Source organism: Pseudonaja textilis, chromosome 17, assembly GCF_049901715.1.
Source record: "Pseudonaja textilis isolate UNSWEBS1 chromosome 17, rPseTex1.2, whole genome shotgun sequence".
NCBI lineage: Eukaryota > Metazoa > Chordata > Lepidosauria > Squamata > Elapidae > Pseudonaja > Pseudonaja textilis.
Window position 1 is genome coordinate 9,696,232 of NC_142006.1, and position 14,935 is coordinate 9,711,166.

Consider the following 14,935-nt stretch of genomic DNA (forward strand, 5'->3'; position numbering starts at 1 on the left):
TCCTTTTTCGTCAGGTACAGAGTTGCCTTAATTGTTCATTTAGTTGAAAGATGTCGCACCTTTGAATTTGCAAAAGAGAAAACTTTGTAGGAAAAAAAAATCTCCTTTAGGATTTGAAAAGGTTGATCTGGGATGATGTTCAGGGCCAGAGACGAATGACGTTAGCAGGCCCAAACCTATTATAGAGCCCTGAAAAGCTTGGAAATTAAGAGTTTTAACAAACAGTCATTTTAATCTGTTTGTTGGTTTTGTATTGTACACGTTTTGTGTTGTACAACTGGAAGGAAAAACTGTCCCACTTTGCATGAGAAATTAATTGCTTCCTGCATTTTCCCGATTGCTTTAAAGTCAGGAGAGCTTTCACTCTAGCAGGGCAAGGAATCAAAGGCCAAACGTGTCCCAGTGTTTAAATAAATTTTAACTTTTAGCAGGGTAAAAGAAAACCAGACCCAGAAGCCAGATGTTTATTTTATGTCCTGATTTTATTTAAAAAAAAAAGTTTTCAAAAATGCATTTCTTTCTGCAAAGATGCAAATAGCCCAAGGAGCTCCAACTTATTTTTAAATACGATTATTATTTATTATAGAGAAACATGCAATTTCTAGGGTTTTTTTTCTCCTGACTGCCTTAGCCAAGCCCCGCCCATTCCATACGGCAGATTTTGCTGCTGCTGCTGCTGCTGCCGCTGGGCGCAGCCATGACAGCCGGCATGAAGCCCCGGTCGGCTCCATGGTTGGCGGCGCCCGCGCAGGCGTGCTTGCTCTCCCCTCCTGAGCGAATGAATGAAGAGGGGTGGGGCCGAGGGAGAGCCGCGCGCAGCGAGCTTTCGAAAAGTGGGCGGGGCTACGCTTCAGGGCTGCTCCGGCCATGGCCACTGTGGATGCTGAGGTAAGTTTGGGCACCGGGTGCGTCCACCTCCCTTGTAAGGCGCGGGGGGGGGGCGAAAGGAGGAGACTAGCCTTGAGGTGGGGAGGGCCTCCAACGGCCCTTCGGAAGCCGAGCCGACCTCCAGCGCTGCGCCGGTCCTCGCGTTCCCCCTCCTTTCTTCCTTAGACCCTCCCCCCCGCTATCGCATGGTTTAGCCCAGCCCTCCCAATAGAAAGCATGAGCGGGGACGCTCCCATTGTGTGTGGAAAAGGGGTGGGTGAAGGTGGCGCAGAGGGGGCGGGGGCAGGAGGAGGAGAAGGAGAACCCTGGAACCTGTATAGCCATCCAGCACTCCCTCACAGTTGCTCCCCGAGCGCGACAGCTATGCAGGTTCCCGGGTTCGCCAAGTGGTGGCCGCTACCCAGAGTCCGGGGTTCCGGCGTGGCCGCTCTCCAGCCCAGTTGGCGCTTCGCCATGCTCGGTCTGGGGCCCGGGCGGCGTGGGCGGGGCCAAGCCCGGCAGCAGGCGGAGAAGGAGCGCATTAAGGCAGGGCTGTTAATGTCTTATTCAGAGCCCGGGGCCCAGGGGCTGTTATGAATTGCCCAGCCGGCGGGGCCCTGCTTTCCCTTCTTGCAAAGCACTCATTCATTGCTTTTAACTTTGCAAACTGTGCAATGGTCGGGAGGTAAAATGCATATTCATTTCACTCCCCCCCATGCTGATTTTAGCGTTATTTTGTTTGGAGCTTGGTTGCTCTAAGTTGGTTCCCCTGGCTGGGGATGATGGGGCTTGTAGTCCAATGCACCCAGAAAGTTGGTGGTGGTATGCAAAAGGAATGGAAATTCTGTGATTTACATCTTGCACAGCAGAGGGTCGACGCTGAAGAGCAGGGCCTGCTTCTTTTGAAAGCCTTTGCAAATCAGAGTTTTAAATCCCGCTTTCCTGAATTTTTTTTTTGAAAACTTCAGTTGAAGCTTCAGGTGAGGCACAAAAGCTGGTTATATAGTTGCAGCTTTGGGTTATTTGCTCTCCCCATATAAACAATTTAAAAGTCAGGCTTAGAAACAAGACTGCCACCTTCCTTCAGGATTATTTACATTTTAACCCAATACTTGGGGAAAAAAATCAGTGTTCTTTTCCACCGGTTTCTCTAGAAAAATGTGTGTTATGCTTTGCTTTGCTTGCTACTAAGTCAGATCCGCCATCAAATAGAAATTTGGATTGCACTGGCCTCTTTCCAGGCCCCCTTATAAAAAAAAAAAGGGTGGGTTTGCAGAGGGGTTGGAACGGGGTCCAGTGTTTCAACACAGATTAAAATTGGAATTTGGGGAAAAGGTCCTCAAATATAACAGAATAAGAGAATTTAAAATAAAGAGAACCCCATTTTTAATTCTCTGTGGGATTGTGGCTAACTTCCTTTATCTGTGGCAGGAATGACAAACGGAACAAAAGTAGATAATTTAGGATGACGTTTGAATACGGGTCATTCTCGACTGTTTAGTAACCATTCAAAGTTACAACGGCAGTGAAAAAAAATGACCATTTTCCACACTTTTGGATGTTGCAACATCCTCACAGTCACACGGTCAAAATCCAGGCGCTTGGCAACTGACTCACATTTATGACGGCTGCAGGGTCCCGGGGGGATGCTTTTTTGGGGACCTTCCAACAGCCAAAGTTAACAAGGGGCAGCAGGATTCACTTAACAACCAGGTCACTAATGTAACAATGATTCACTTCAGGGAGGTCATAAGACGGGGCAGCATTTGCTGAACAAATATCTCGCTTAACAACACAAATTTTGGACTCCGCCGCGGTTGCAAGTTGAGGACTGCCTGTATTGCAAATTCCTGATAGATAAAGTAATTTTTATTTTTCTCCCAGAAATAATGGGAGGGACTTTGTTTGGTGGCAACTATAAAAGAATTTGAATAGCCCCTTTGTTGAAGAAATATACTTTGCAGACTGTCTGAATTTTGACTTAGGGGAGAAATCTAATGTTTTGTCTGGAGGGAGGCAGGAAATTGGCTGGCTGTGGAATTTGCGTCCTATTAACCCGTTTGCAAATTTCCTGTTTTGAGGAATTACGGGGCGCATGTATATGCTTTCTAAATGTTCCCACTTGTACCGGGAATGTTAAATATTCTAAATATTCCCATTTATACACTCTGATACTGGAGGAGCTATCTCCTCCTAAGTGCCAAACATTTTAGAAGAAAACGGTGTTTGCCAGCTTCCTGGAAGGCACAGTGGCAATTAGCTGTCATATTCATAATTCCGAACCTCTCCAGAGATGGAAAAGGCACAGCTCCGTTAACGCACCACTAGAGACACCGGACGTTCGCTGGACGGAACGGTGCCGTTTCAAACCCTGCCTTCTCGTTGAGCGGAAGGCCGGGCCCTTCTGCCTTCAAGAAACTCTTGGACTTCCTTTCCTGCCTTTAGCAACTCCGCTGCAATCAGGAAGGTGAGCTGCAAACGAAGGCTGTATAGACAACATTGTGGAGCTGTAAAAAATTTGTACAAACGGCTGCGCGCCCTCTGGCCCTCCAGAGTTGAAAAAGAAAGGATTCATCCCGTTTGCATTTAGTGGAAGACAAAAGGCGATAAACCTTCAATTTCCCCCATTTAAAAAGAGAGAGAGAGAGAGAGAAAAAGTTTGGTGTGGTGTTCCTAAGGCGAGCAAAGTAATAGGCAGTTTTTTAAAGACGGTAGCTTCACATTTTCAGGTCCCCCCTGAGACGCCTCCAGTTCCATAGAGGCGTCAAGAGATTCATTTTAGCAAGACAATTGAACGAACTTGGGTGAACGTAGGAAGGCGCCACCCTGATCCCAATGCCTGTCACATGGACCCATCTTTTATCATGCAGATATCCCTCGACTTATGGCCGCAACGGAGCCCAAAATGTCTGTGGCTGGGCGAGTTATTTGTGAAGTTAGTTTTGCCCCATTTTACGACCTGTCTTCCCACCATTGTTAAGTGAATCACTGCACTTGTTGAATTAGTAGCAGGGTTGTTGAGTGTATCTGGCTTCCCCATTGACTTCGCTTTTCAGGAGGTCGCAAAAGGGGATCTCGTGACCCCCCTGGACACATGGCAACCGTTGTAAATGCGAGTCAGAGGCCAAGCCCCTGAATTTGGATCACATGACTGCAGGGATGCTATGATGGTTGTAAGTGTGAAAAATGGTCCTATCGCTTTTTTCCACGATGATGTAACTTCGAACTGTCACTAAATGAACTGTTGTAAGTCGAGGACTCTGTGGATTTTACTCTGGTGGTCGTTGCCGACTTGAGGTGGTGCTCATTTCTGTTTCAAGGCCGTTGAGCCAACTCCATTTCAGGAAAGGAAAATATAGTAAAGAAAAAATATGTTTGGTCATCCATATATTAACAGCAGCTAGAATTGTATTTGCTCAAAATGAAAAAAATTCCGACAGAGGAGAAGGAGGAGGAGATTGTGAGAATATTGGAATGTGCAGAAATGAACAGATTAACATTGGCAATTAGAGAACAAGAAGAAGCGGAATATGGTATGATATGGGATTTATTTTATAAATGGTTGGAAAATGAAGAAGTTAAATGATATTGTTATAATGATATATAAGATTGAGAAGGTTGTAATGTGAATGTAATCTTAATAAGCAATGTATATAAAATACAAACATTTGCACAAGATATATGTACCCAGCCGACACACTGTATAACTGAAATATGGATTTGTTTTAAAATAAAAAATTAATTTGTTTTAAAAAAGTTAAGAAAAATATTGCTGTCCAGTGGCGGGATCAGATATTGCGGCTTGCATGGTGGTGAGGTTGTATACAACCAGGCAGAGGCAGGCATTGACGTGGTTTGGCTAGAGTGGGGCTGTAGCCACGTGGGGTGTTCGTTCTTTGTGCAGTCAGGGGATCTTGTGGGTTTGGGCGAAGCAAGGGTTCGAGTGTTTGACTGGCCCCGGATCCAGGAGCAGACAAGGGGGAGGTCTCCCCGTCTTTGAATATTGTATACAACAGCAGCCATTGCGGTAAATGCCAGAGCCCAATTCAGATTTCTGCTGGGAAGATGAAATACTAGTAGAGGCTGAAGACAGCAGCTGATCCTGGTGGACATGAACACAGAGAGATGTTTGGATGGTGTGATTCACAGACTGCATGTCGTGTCTTGCGTGGAGTTAGAAAAACGGGGTGGTTCTGTACAGCAAAATCTCAGTTCTGTGCGTCTTTGGATGCGGCGAACAAAAATTAGTTTGGATTTTACTCCACCCCGTCCCCAAATGTTGGACCAAAGACCTTTGTTCGTGAAGCAGCCCATATCATTTGCTGAGTCATGTTTGCCATCAGTTTCCCAGTCAAAAATGGTGTCGGTTACATAAGGAGGTGAATTAAGTCAATTACCTGAAATTGCATTTAATGGACTTGTGGCTCCCGTAAACACTTTTCCCCTCGATTCGTCTGGAAAAGTGACTATAATCGAGCTATTCTCAGAATCCAGCCGCTCTCCCTCTGAGTTCGTTTTTGCATCTTCAGGGCTACAGGGCATTTTGGGTGTTCAGGTCCCGGCTGGGCTCTCGCAGCGAACGAAAGCTGTTTGACTTGGATTTGGCAGAGTGAAGTGCAAGGGTCTCCCAGCGTGGCAAGTTTAAGGCCTGTGGACTTCAACTCCCAGGATTCCTGAGCTAACATGACTGGAGGAGGAGGAATTGTGGGAGTTGAAGTCCACAAGTCTTAAAGCTCTCAAGTTGGAAGACCCCTGCTGTAATGTGTGAACCTAGCCATTGATTCCTGCAAATCATGGTTTGGGCCTTAATGTGTTGTGTTGTACCAGCAAGTTGCAGTTCACTGCTGCGACAGTCATAAGGCACTTTTTCCAGTGCCGTTGCAACTTTGAACAGTCATTAAGTGAACTGTTGTAAGGACGACCTATGTTCCAAAGGAGGATCTCATTTAGGTCCAGTCAGCGGGGGACCTTTCTCCTTCCTCAGCAAAAGTCCACGTGGAGTCCAGGGGAGCCACTGGGCCAGGTTGGAGGTGTGGGCTGCGTGTTAAACCCACCCCGTGCCTCGATGGAGCAGGGGTTGGTTGGGAACATAGCGGGTGGGGGGAGCAAACCACTACAAGCCTTTTTCTCCTTTCCATCTCCTCGGGGCTCTTCCAGGGAAGATGAAGTCCGCCAAATCTGCTGAAGTTTTGGGCAGTTTGGGCCCGAGCGCAGTCGATAGCCCCAGTTTTATGATTTTCCTGCCCGGCAACATTGTGGCCTAGTTTTTTTTACTCCTTCCAAAATGGGGGAGCAGCATATTGCTATTTTCCTACGTGTCTTCGAGGCGTGGGTACTACCCAGGTGAATAACATCCCTGGTTATTTTGCAAAAGGGTCTGGCTTCACTGGCTTGAAAAGAGATATTTTTTTGCTTTGCTTTGCTTTGCTTTGCTTTTGCCGCGGATTAATCAAGCGTTTTGAACACCCCAGCAGGCGTAATCATTTTTCCAGTGCTTTATAGTCTGCCTGTTTTAGCAGGCTGCATCTCATCCTTTCTGACTGCCGGATGGGAAGAAAAACGTGCGTGATATTGGTGGAAATTCAACAGACATGGGTTCCTCCCCCCAGAGTTGCTTGGGGCTGGTTTTTTCTGATCTGTGATACATTATACAGCAATAGAAGTCGACATCTCCAGGTAGATCTTACCTGCAGACTTAATCATGTCTTTTTTTTAAAAAAAGGATATGTTTTATGAAATGTCAATTTCATAAAGAAGACAAAAAGCAGGATGGCAAAAGAGAAACAATATCTTAAACTCCCCGTCTCCTGGTGATTGGCCCAAAGAGCCCCGGCCGGCTTTCACTGCTAAGCGGGGAACTAGAAGTCCCGCTTTCTAGTCTATCTCCTTAACCGCTTGACCTCTCTATGTCATGGAATCACATTTAGACACCTAGTAGAGAACTAATTCAGTTGAGTTGCTAACACGCTAGGTTAATAAAGTTATTTAATGCGGTTTGACCACCGTTCCTTGGCTGCCCAGCCCCCAAAATCAATGCTGCTCCTTTCTCCTTTTCCAAAGAAACCAGTTTAATGTACATCTATCTCAACTGCAGACCTGGGAGCTATTTTTAAGTTTATCTCGGTGGCTTAATAAGCACAGAATGACCTTAAGAGTGCACCGAGGGTGACTGGGCATAAAACAACAGGCTTCTCTTCTGAAACTATAAAGGCCGGTGTTTATTATGGTTAGCTCCTGGGCCAGGCAAAATTCTCCATTTATGAGTGCATTATCCCTGCAAAAGAGTTAAGAGTGCATCCTTACGAAAGACAGAATTCTGGATCGGTGCATGAAAGCTAAAAAAGATCTGGATTTATATCCCAAGGATGCGATCTGTCCTTGACCGTTCTCTAAAAGGAATTAGATGTTCTTATTTGAAGGACCACCTCCCCAAATTCCCCCATGACCCCGAGCAAGAAGGGCCGGGGAAGGAGGGCTTTAATTTACTGTCAGTTGTCATTACTTGTCTAATAAGGGCGATTAAAAGCCTTTTCTGCAGTCCCTTAACTCTTTTAGCCGCTCATTACCCAGGAGCTGATAACTTTAAATCCCTACATTATGGCTCTAAGGATTGTAATTACCCCCCTGTGATAAATCTCCTGTTTGCCAGGCAGGTGTGTGGGGGAGTTACTGGTATTTTTTTTCCCTTCCTTTATTCCTCAAGTTTAGAGCCTGCTAGCAAAGCCGCCATTCCTCAAACTGCTTTCGTGGCTGGTTTACTACTTTTAAAATATTTTGAGGGGAGGTTAAAAACAACATACAAGAAAAGTTATGCCTTCCCTTCTTTCAAAAATAAAAAATAAGACCATCAGCTCTGGTTTTTAGCTGCTGTTTTGCTCCTCTGAAGGTTTTACCGTAAAGCAGTGGTGGTATTCTACTGGTTCTGCCCCGCTGGAAGTGCCAATGAGAGCAAACGGGTCCTCTCCACCGCTCTGCTGTTGGGCCCGCCTGCCCGCCAGCCCGCCCAGGCTCCCAGGCTCGCCTTTAGTCCCTGCTTTGGAAGCGCAGCTGCTTTGCGCGGCACAACGGGAGCGACCGGGAGAGGGCAGGCTGGCAGGAGGCGAGTCGGAACGCCTCTGCGCCTGCACAAAGTGGGTTTTTCTCGCGCTCGCGCCCATCAAGCCAGGCCCACCGAATGGCGGTAAAAATGTTGGAATTCCCACCACTGCCGTAAAGCAAAATAACCAGAGCGCTCAGTCTTAAGGATATTGAATATTTCAGACAGCTTGAATTTTTGATCTTGGGAGTGTAGAGGGAGTCCTTGACTTAAAACAGTTCATTTAGTGACTGTTTGAAGTCCCTCAGAAAAGCCGTGACCATTTTTTTCAGACTGTGGCAGCATCTCCATGGTCAGGTGATCGAAATCCGAAGGCTCGGCAACTGGCATGTACTTACGTCGGTTGCCGTGTTCTTGGGGTGTGTGTGTCATGCGATTTCCCCCTTTTCCAACCTGGAAAGTCAATGGGGAAAGCAGATTCCCTTAACTTCCCCGTGACCCACTTAACAACTGCAGCAATTCAGTTTGGGGGCAAGAAAGGTCGTAAAGCGAGACCACACACTCATTTAACGACCACCGTGCTTTGTTGATGAGCAAGACAGAAACTTTGAGACTCAATTGTCATAAGTCAAGGACTAAGCCTTTTTTTTGCCTTCCAACCTGTAACTTCTCAAGATGTCTTTGGGCCGGACGGTTGGGCAGAACGGGTTGTCGTTGCTTGGTTGTTGTTTTTGTGTGTGTCTGCAGCTCCCAGATCTTTGCAGATGACCAGGTTTGTCTGGAATAATAATTCAGTCTGGCAATAATAATCAAGATTTGGCTGGCTTCCCCTACACACTTCCTTGTGGGTAGACTCCAAAGGTTAGCTTCAGTTACAATGCTTAGCCTAGCCTAACAGTTGCTTATGGTGTGTGTGTGTGTGTGTGTGTGTGTGTGTTGTGCAAAATCCAGGTCAAACCTGTTTGAAATGGCCCTGTGCTTCCTGCTGTCATAGAGAGCTTTTTGTGTTTGACAACAGGCAGAGGCTCTGTGCCTCCGAATCCACCATTTCGTGTTCTTATGTAGCCTGCGAGTTGTGCAGTGGGGATCCCTTAGTGGTCCTCTCGGTTCTTCATATTTTGGGACCGTTTAGGGCGAGTCCTTCCCTAGAAGGGGTCCTGGGTGGTCTCTGAGCTTGGGGGTTTTCCTTGAAGACGTTTCATGACCCAAACTAGGTGACGTCATCAGGGTTAGAAGGGAGTTGGGTTTATGGGAGGAGGAGGAGGAGGAGGAGTGTGGGTGGGGTCCGTGGTGGTCTCTGAGCTTCGGGTTGTTCCCTGAAGACCCTTCATGACCCAAACCTAGCTTGCAAGAAAGCCATCAAGCTCAGAAAGCACCAAGGACCCCACCCACACTCCTCCCCCCGTAAACCCAACTCCCTTCTAGCCCTGATGATGTTTCCTAGTTGGGTCATGAAACATCTGCGAGGAAACCCCCGAGTTCAAGAGAGCACCTTCAAGGGCCCTTCGCTTGGGCTCCCGAGCTACCAATCCTCCTCCTGTATTGGTTCTTTTTTCTCTTGGGTGCACCTGTTTCAGGCCGAGGCTTCCCCGAAATAAATCATGGTGGGACGTTGGTCCAGTTTCTCACACACAAAAAAGCCCTCTTTATTGTTAGCAGGGGACATTTCCTAAAGGAGGGGGAGCTTCCCTCCTTTTTTTGTTTTTGTTTTTACATTTTATTTACAGGAGGGGTCCATTGAGGGCTTTGAAACAAAAATGGCGTGGAAGTGATAGGATGGATATGCAAACCGTTTCCCGTTCTTATCTTAAGCCTTCCCTTCCCTCTTCACAAAGACCCATAAATCCATGTTGTCATAGAAACAGAAAAAAAAAACCCCAATTGAAGCGTTAAAATTTCCACACACGAACGCACGCACACACACACACACACACACACACACACACACACACAGAGATGTGTAATATCCATGGTCTAGATTAAAAAAAATGGGGGGGGCTACATTTCTCCCCCCATCCTCCTCGCTTGGGGATCCCTCTGCAGATGTTGGGGCCGAGCCTTTGTGTCCCGCCGCCCCACCCCAAATGTCCTCAGCTGGTATGACAAGCGGTTGGGGTGGATGGGCTTCCTTTGAGGAGGGTAAAACGCCTGTGCTTGCCTTGGATCCCTCCTCCTCCTCCTCTCCAACCTCTCTCTCGTTTTGCTCCTTGGAAAGATCTGGCTGCCTTGGAAATAAACGGGGACAAAATGGCGCAAAAAGCCAAGAGGGGGATCAAGCCAGCCTTCTGGCGTGCAAAGGGGGTTTGTCTTTGGGACACCTTTTCCTCCTTCTCCTTCTACCCCTTCTCCTTTTTTCTCTCTTCCTTTTCATCTTTCTCCTTCTCCTCTTTCTACCCCACCTCTGCCCCGTCTCCTACTCCTCCTTCTCTCCCTTCTCCTCTCTTCCTTTTTCTCCGCCTTTCATTCTTCTCTTTCTCCTTTTCTTCCCTTTTCTCCTCCTTCTCCCTCTCCTTCTCTTTCTACTCTGCCCCCGCATCCTTCTCATCTTTCTTCTCTCATTCTCTTTTCTTCTTTATCTCCTCCTTTTCATCCTTTTCTTTCTCTTTTTCTCTTCTACCTCTCCCTCTCCTCCTCCGTCTCCTCCTCCTTGTCATCCTTCTCTTTCTCCTCCTTTTCCTCACCTTCTTTTTCTCTTTTTCTCTTCCTCCTCCTCCTTTCTCTCCTCCTTTTGCTTCTTCTCCTCCTTCCTCCCTTCCCTCTACTTCCTCTTTTCTTTCTCCGGCCTGCAATGCAACAGCTGGGCCTCTGGAGGCGTCACGAGAAAGCTGGCCGCTGAGCATGCTCTCCTCCACCATCTACCCGTGGGCTTAAACTCGTGGAGAGAGTAGGCCAGGCCTCTCCAAAAGCCTTCCATGAAAGCCCCCAAGGCCAGCGCAGAGAGGCTACGGAGGTACGACCCCTTCCAAGTTCCCTTTGCAACGTTTCTTCCAGCTGCAGGTCCTTCCTCAAGGGCCGTTTCCAGAAGACCCGTTGGAGAGAAAAGGCTCGGTCAACCAAAATAGCAAAGCAGAGCTGTGTATGTTTGTCTCTCTCTCTCTCTCTCTCTCTCTCTCTCTCTCTGTTCGATCCTTTTATCTGTTCTTCTGGAGGCCAGATTTGGAAGGCAGCTTGGATTTACCCCAAAGGAAGCAATCCATTTTTTGCGTGCTTTAGTTTTTGCAGGCTGAGTTGACTCAGCTCTGAATGAGGGAGCTTTCTCATTCTCTTCTACCATTTTTTTTCCCTCTCTCTCTTTCCCCTTCATTAAATGGTGGCCAGCTTTTCTATTTTTATTTAGAATTATTTGCAGGGAATCTACTGCAGGAGATGGATAATATTAATGCAGTAAGAAAAGAGATGAACGTGATTGTAATATTTCTGTCTTGAATTATTCTTTTTTGTCCTTCCCCCTTCCAGAAATGGAGAGTTAGAGATGGCAGGATTGGGTGGGGTAGGACATGGACCAAAAGGATTGCAGGAAGATAGGAGGGGGGGGGGGGAAATCAGCTTTCTGGTTTTGTTTTGTCTTTTAACTGGACCTTCTTTCTCCCCAGTTATTTCCTGGAAAATGGGAAGTTTCTGGAAAGTTAGGAGAAAAGGGGTTCTCTCTGCCAGTTTCAGTTCTCTTTTAAAAACAGTCATAAGTAAAATGCTTTCCAGGTTTCTAACATGGCGTCTGCTCACCAGGTAAGGTTATTAGGAGAGAGTTGTCAAGATAATTTTTGGGGTGTGTATATGTCACATTCTGATGGTTTTTAATCCAAGAAGCAAAAATGGATTCCTTTTCCAGAAAAAGGGAAAACCGGGAAGAGGATTAAAAACTCTGCAGTACCTAATCTCATATAGGCAGTCTTGATTTTCAAATGACAAATGTTTTATGTACCGTTTAGCCTATAAAATAATACTTGGTATGTTTTGTTCATTTTTTAAAAAAATATCAATCATTTTAGACAGACAACACCTATTGATAGAACCGGTGGTCTGAGTGGGGCATCAGGTTGCTTCTAAAGCATTAAATGCATCTTGGTATCATGTTGGTGTCATGACTGGCCCTGATGACCAGAATCATAGTTTTTGGAGAAGTGGGTGTGGGGTGAAAATGGAAAGTATTTTTGCTCTGATGGCATGCATATTGGGGGGGAAAGGGGCTTTCTGGAGATCTGGTTTGAATCAAGTGAGTCTTTTAAGTTGCCTGAAAAACCATAAGGTATAATTCTAATTGATTTCCGAAGGGATATTTGCTGCCAAAAACCAAAGGCATTTATATTTCGATACCTTTGGGAATACCATCAACTGCCCGCTCTGTTGTGCGTTACCAAGTTGTAAGACAGCATGTTTGAGCTACATCGAGACTGGATTAAAAATATTGGCAGTTCTTGACTTATGACTATAACTGAGCCCAAGAATTCTGTCACTAAACAAAGCAGTTTAGGTGAATTTTGTCCTGTTGTTTACAGATACAGATTAACAGAGTTGGAAGGGACCTTGTAGGTCATCTAGTCCACCCCCCCCAAGCAGGAGACCCTACACAATTTCTGACAGGGGGCAGTCCAGTCTCTTCTTGAAAGTCAAGCGGTGAAGCTCCCACAACTTCCCAGGGCAACTTCTGTTCCATGGGTTGATTGTTCTCCCTGTCAGAAAATTCCTCCTTATTTCTAGGTTGAATCTCTCCTTGTTCAGTTTCCATCCATTGTTCCTTGTCTGGACTTTGGGGGCCAGTTTGGAACGGGATGGATGTAATTACATGATGACACAGGATATTTTTTCCTAAGAAGAACGTCACAAGTCTTTAATTCGCTTGAGTGTTGGGAAAAGTGACAAATAACTCCTGGCGTTTCCAACCAAGCTGCTCTCCATAAAAACCACCCTTGGTTTACCGACCTTTAGTGAATATTCTTGCTGAGTCTCTACCAGCCTCTCCCACCACCGCCAAGAGATGTCAGCGCCTTCCTCGCTTTTCATTATGGGATGGGTTGAGTTCTCAGCGTTGCGAGCACAAATGTCTCTTCCCTGTTTGCAACTAGCAAGAGGAGGAAAAACAGTTACCATTTTTAGCCTGGCCTTGTTAACAAGAAGGTCATAGCGGAGCAGCACATGTCCCTAGCCGTCTTCTACTAAAACATGTGACTGTTGGGTGAGGTGGAGGGGAAACGGTGATGTTGGCCTACCACTGGGCATTTAACTTCGTCCCGACGTCTTCTGCAGTAGCACGATACAATCTTGGTCTTGAAGAACCATTTCTGGATCTCAGAGGCAGCTCTGGAAGGCCAACATCTGTGGAGATTCTCTGTCATCCATCATCATAGTTGTGTCAAAGGTGCTTTTTTGAAAGGCAAGTGGACTGTTTTCTCCTTGAGAAGGAACAAGAAGAGGAAGAAGAGGAGGAGGAAGAGAAAGGAGGAGGAGCTTCGCCAATTTCTGACTGGATAGTTAGGAGATGGAAGGATTTAGGTCTTCCCCCCCACCATCCTGTCAGAACTGATGAAGCTTCTTGGATGAGAAACAAAGGTCGCCTTCTCCTTCTTCAAGGAATAAAACAGCCCAGTTTCAAGAAAGCACCTTTGAGATATGGACGAAGAAGTTCATTTCTTAAAAGCTGCAGCATTTGACTGAAGTTCCTTAGTCACTTTGATAAACTGCCTTGGCTGTCCAGAAAGAACCTGATGGCCTAGATTTTTTTAAAAGCAAACGTAGAATTTTGTATTACTCAGCCAAAGTCTTTAGAAAGAAAGACCTACAACATGTTTTGAGCATCAACATGGAACTGAGCTTGTGATCCTTTGGTACCAAGAACTTATTTCTGATTATCCTCATAATTCTTCACTGCAATTCTGTAGAATTGCAAGTCCCAGGTATTAGGCATGTCTACCAGCCAGCCAGATCTCGACCTGCTCCGTTCTCCTCTTCATGAATCCAAAACAGGATCTCTTTCAAGAGGTTGAAAACAATTTCACAATTTTAAATTCTTTGGCCTAGCCTAGGCGTTTGAAGTCGTTCCGTTTCCATTTTGAGTGCCATATTCTATTTTACTGAAAGGAAGATGGAGTCCAGCTACATTTTTTTTAAGGGATAGTTATTGCTATTATCTGTGACCTATATTTCTAGGTTATTACTGCCTGGCATATTCTGTCTTTGAATATGCCACTCCTTGTTTATCTCACAATATCTCTTTTGACTGAGGTGTATGATTATTTAAAGAAATTTCCTCGATTGTTGGGAAAACAGCTCAATTTTCACAAAAAGTGTGTATCCTGCAGAAACACAACAGAGCAAAAAAAGAAAACAAAGCCAACTGTAGATTTTAAAGGTTTCATGTTTGAATTGTTTGCATGAAGGTGATTCAATGCAGGCGGAATACTAATTCTAATGTAAATCACTTCCACTTTGCTTTTAAGGCGGCATAGCTGCTGAAGAAAAAACAGCAGCAAGTTTTTGCTCAAGTCTGCAATTGTTAAATGTCCTAATTAAAATATGAAACTTGTTCCTGAGAGCAGCCACTGTGCTGAAAAACAGCCTCTGCAAAGGGGGGAAAAAAGAGAGTAAATTTGGGATCCCAGAAAGTTAACTTTCGGAATTGGTAGCAACATGCTTAATGATCCAAAAATGAAGGACGCAGAGACAGAGGTTTGTTGAAGAAGAATCGATGTCTTTTCCTAGCCAGGACAAATCTCTTGCAAATATGATAAAATAGAGGTCTTTATTGGCCAGGTGTAATTGGACACACTAAGAATTTGTCTTCGGTACACATGCTCTCAGTGTATATAAGAAAAAAATAGAACACCTTCATCAAGAATCATAAGATACAACACTTAGTGATAGTCATAGGTTACTATAAGCAATCAAATCATACATAGGTTGCTAATATGAAATCAAAACATACTAGGAAAAATAATAGAAATTGTAAAGATACAAGCAACACGGTTATAGTCATAAGTGGGAAGAGATAGGTACTAGGAAGGATGAGAAGAATAATAGTAATGCAAACTTAGTAAA

The 14,935-nt window shown here is 45.5% G+C and overlaps 1 protein-coding gene across 7 annotated transcripts in view; it reads left to right on the top strand.

Annotated features, from left to right (window-relative positions):
- The first annotated feature begins 816 nt into the window (after nucleotides 1-816).
- Nucleotides 817-14,935, top strand: part of EHMT1 (euchromatic histone lysine methyltransferase 1) — a 69,065-nt gene continuing 54,946 nt past the window's right edge. For 2 of the 7 annotated variants that reach the window (XM_026712504.2, XM_026712505.2), the window contains exon 1: nucleotides 824-888. In XM_026712504.2, coding sequence (XP_026568289.2) covers nucleotides 868-888 — 21 coding nt within the window. In that variant the 5' untranslated portion in view covers nucleotides 824-867. Of the gene's footprint in view, nucleotides 889-3,249; nucleotides 3,335-10,689; nucleotides 10,980-14,935 lie in introns of those variants that run through there. The other 5 variants (XM_026712500.2, XM_087914646.1, XM_026712498.2 and 2 more) reach the window with 4 other exon arrangements.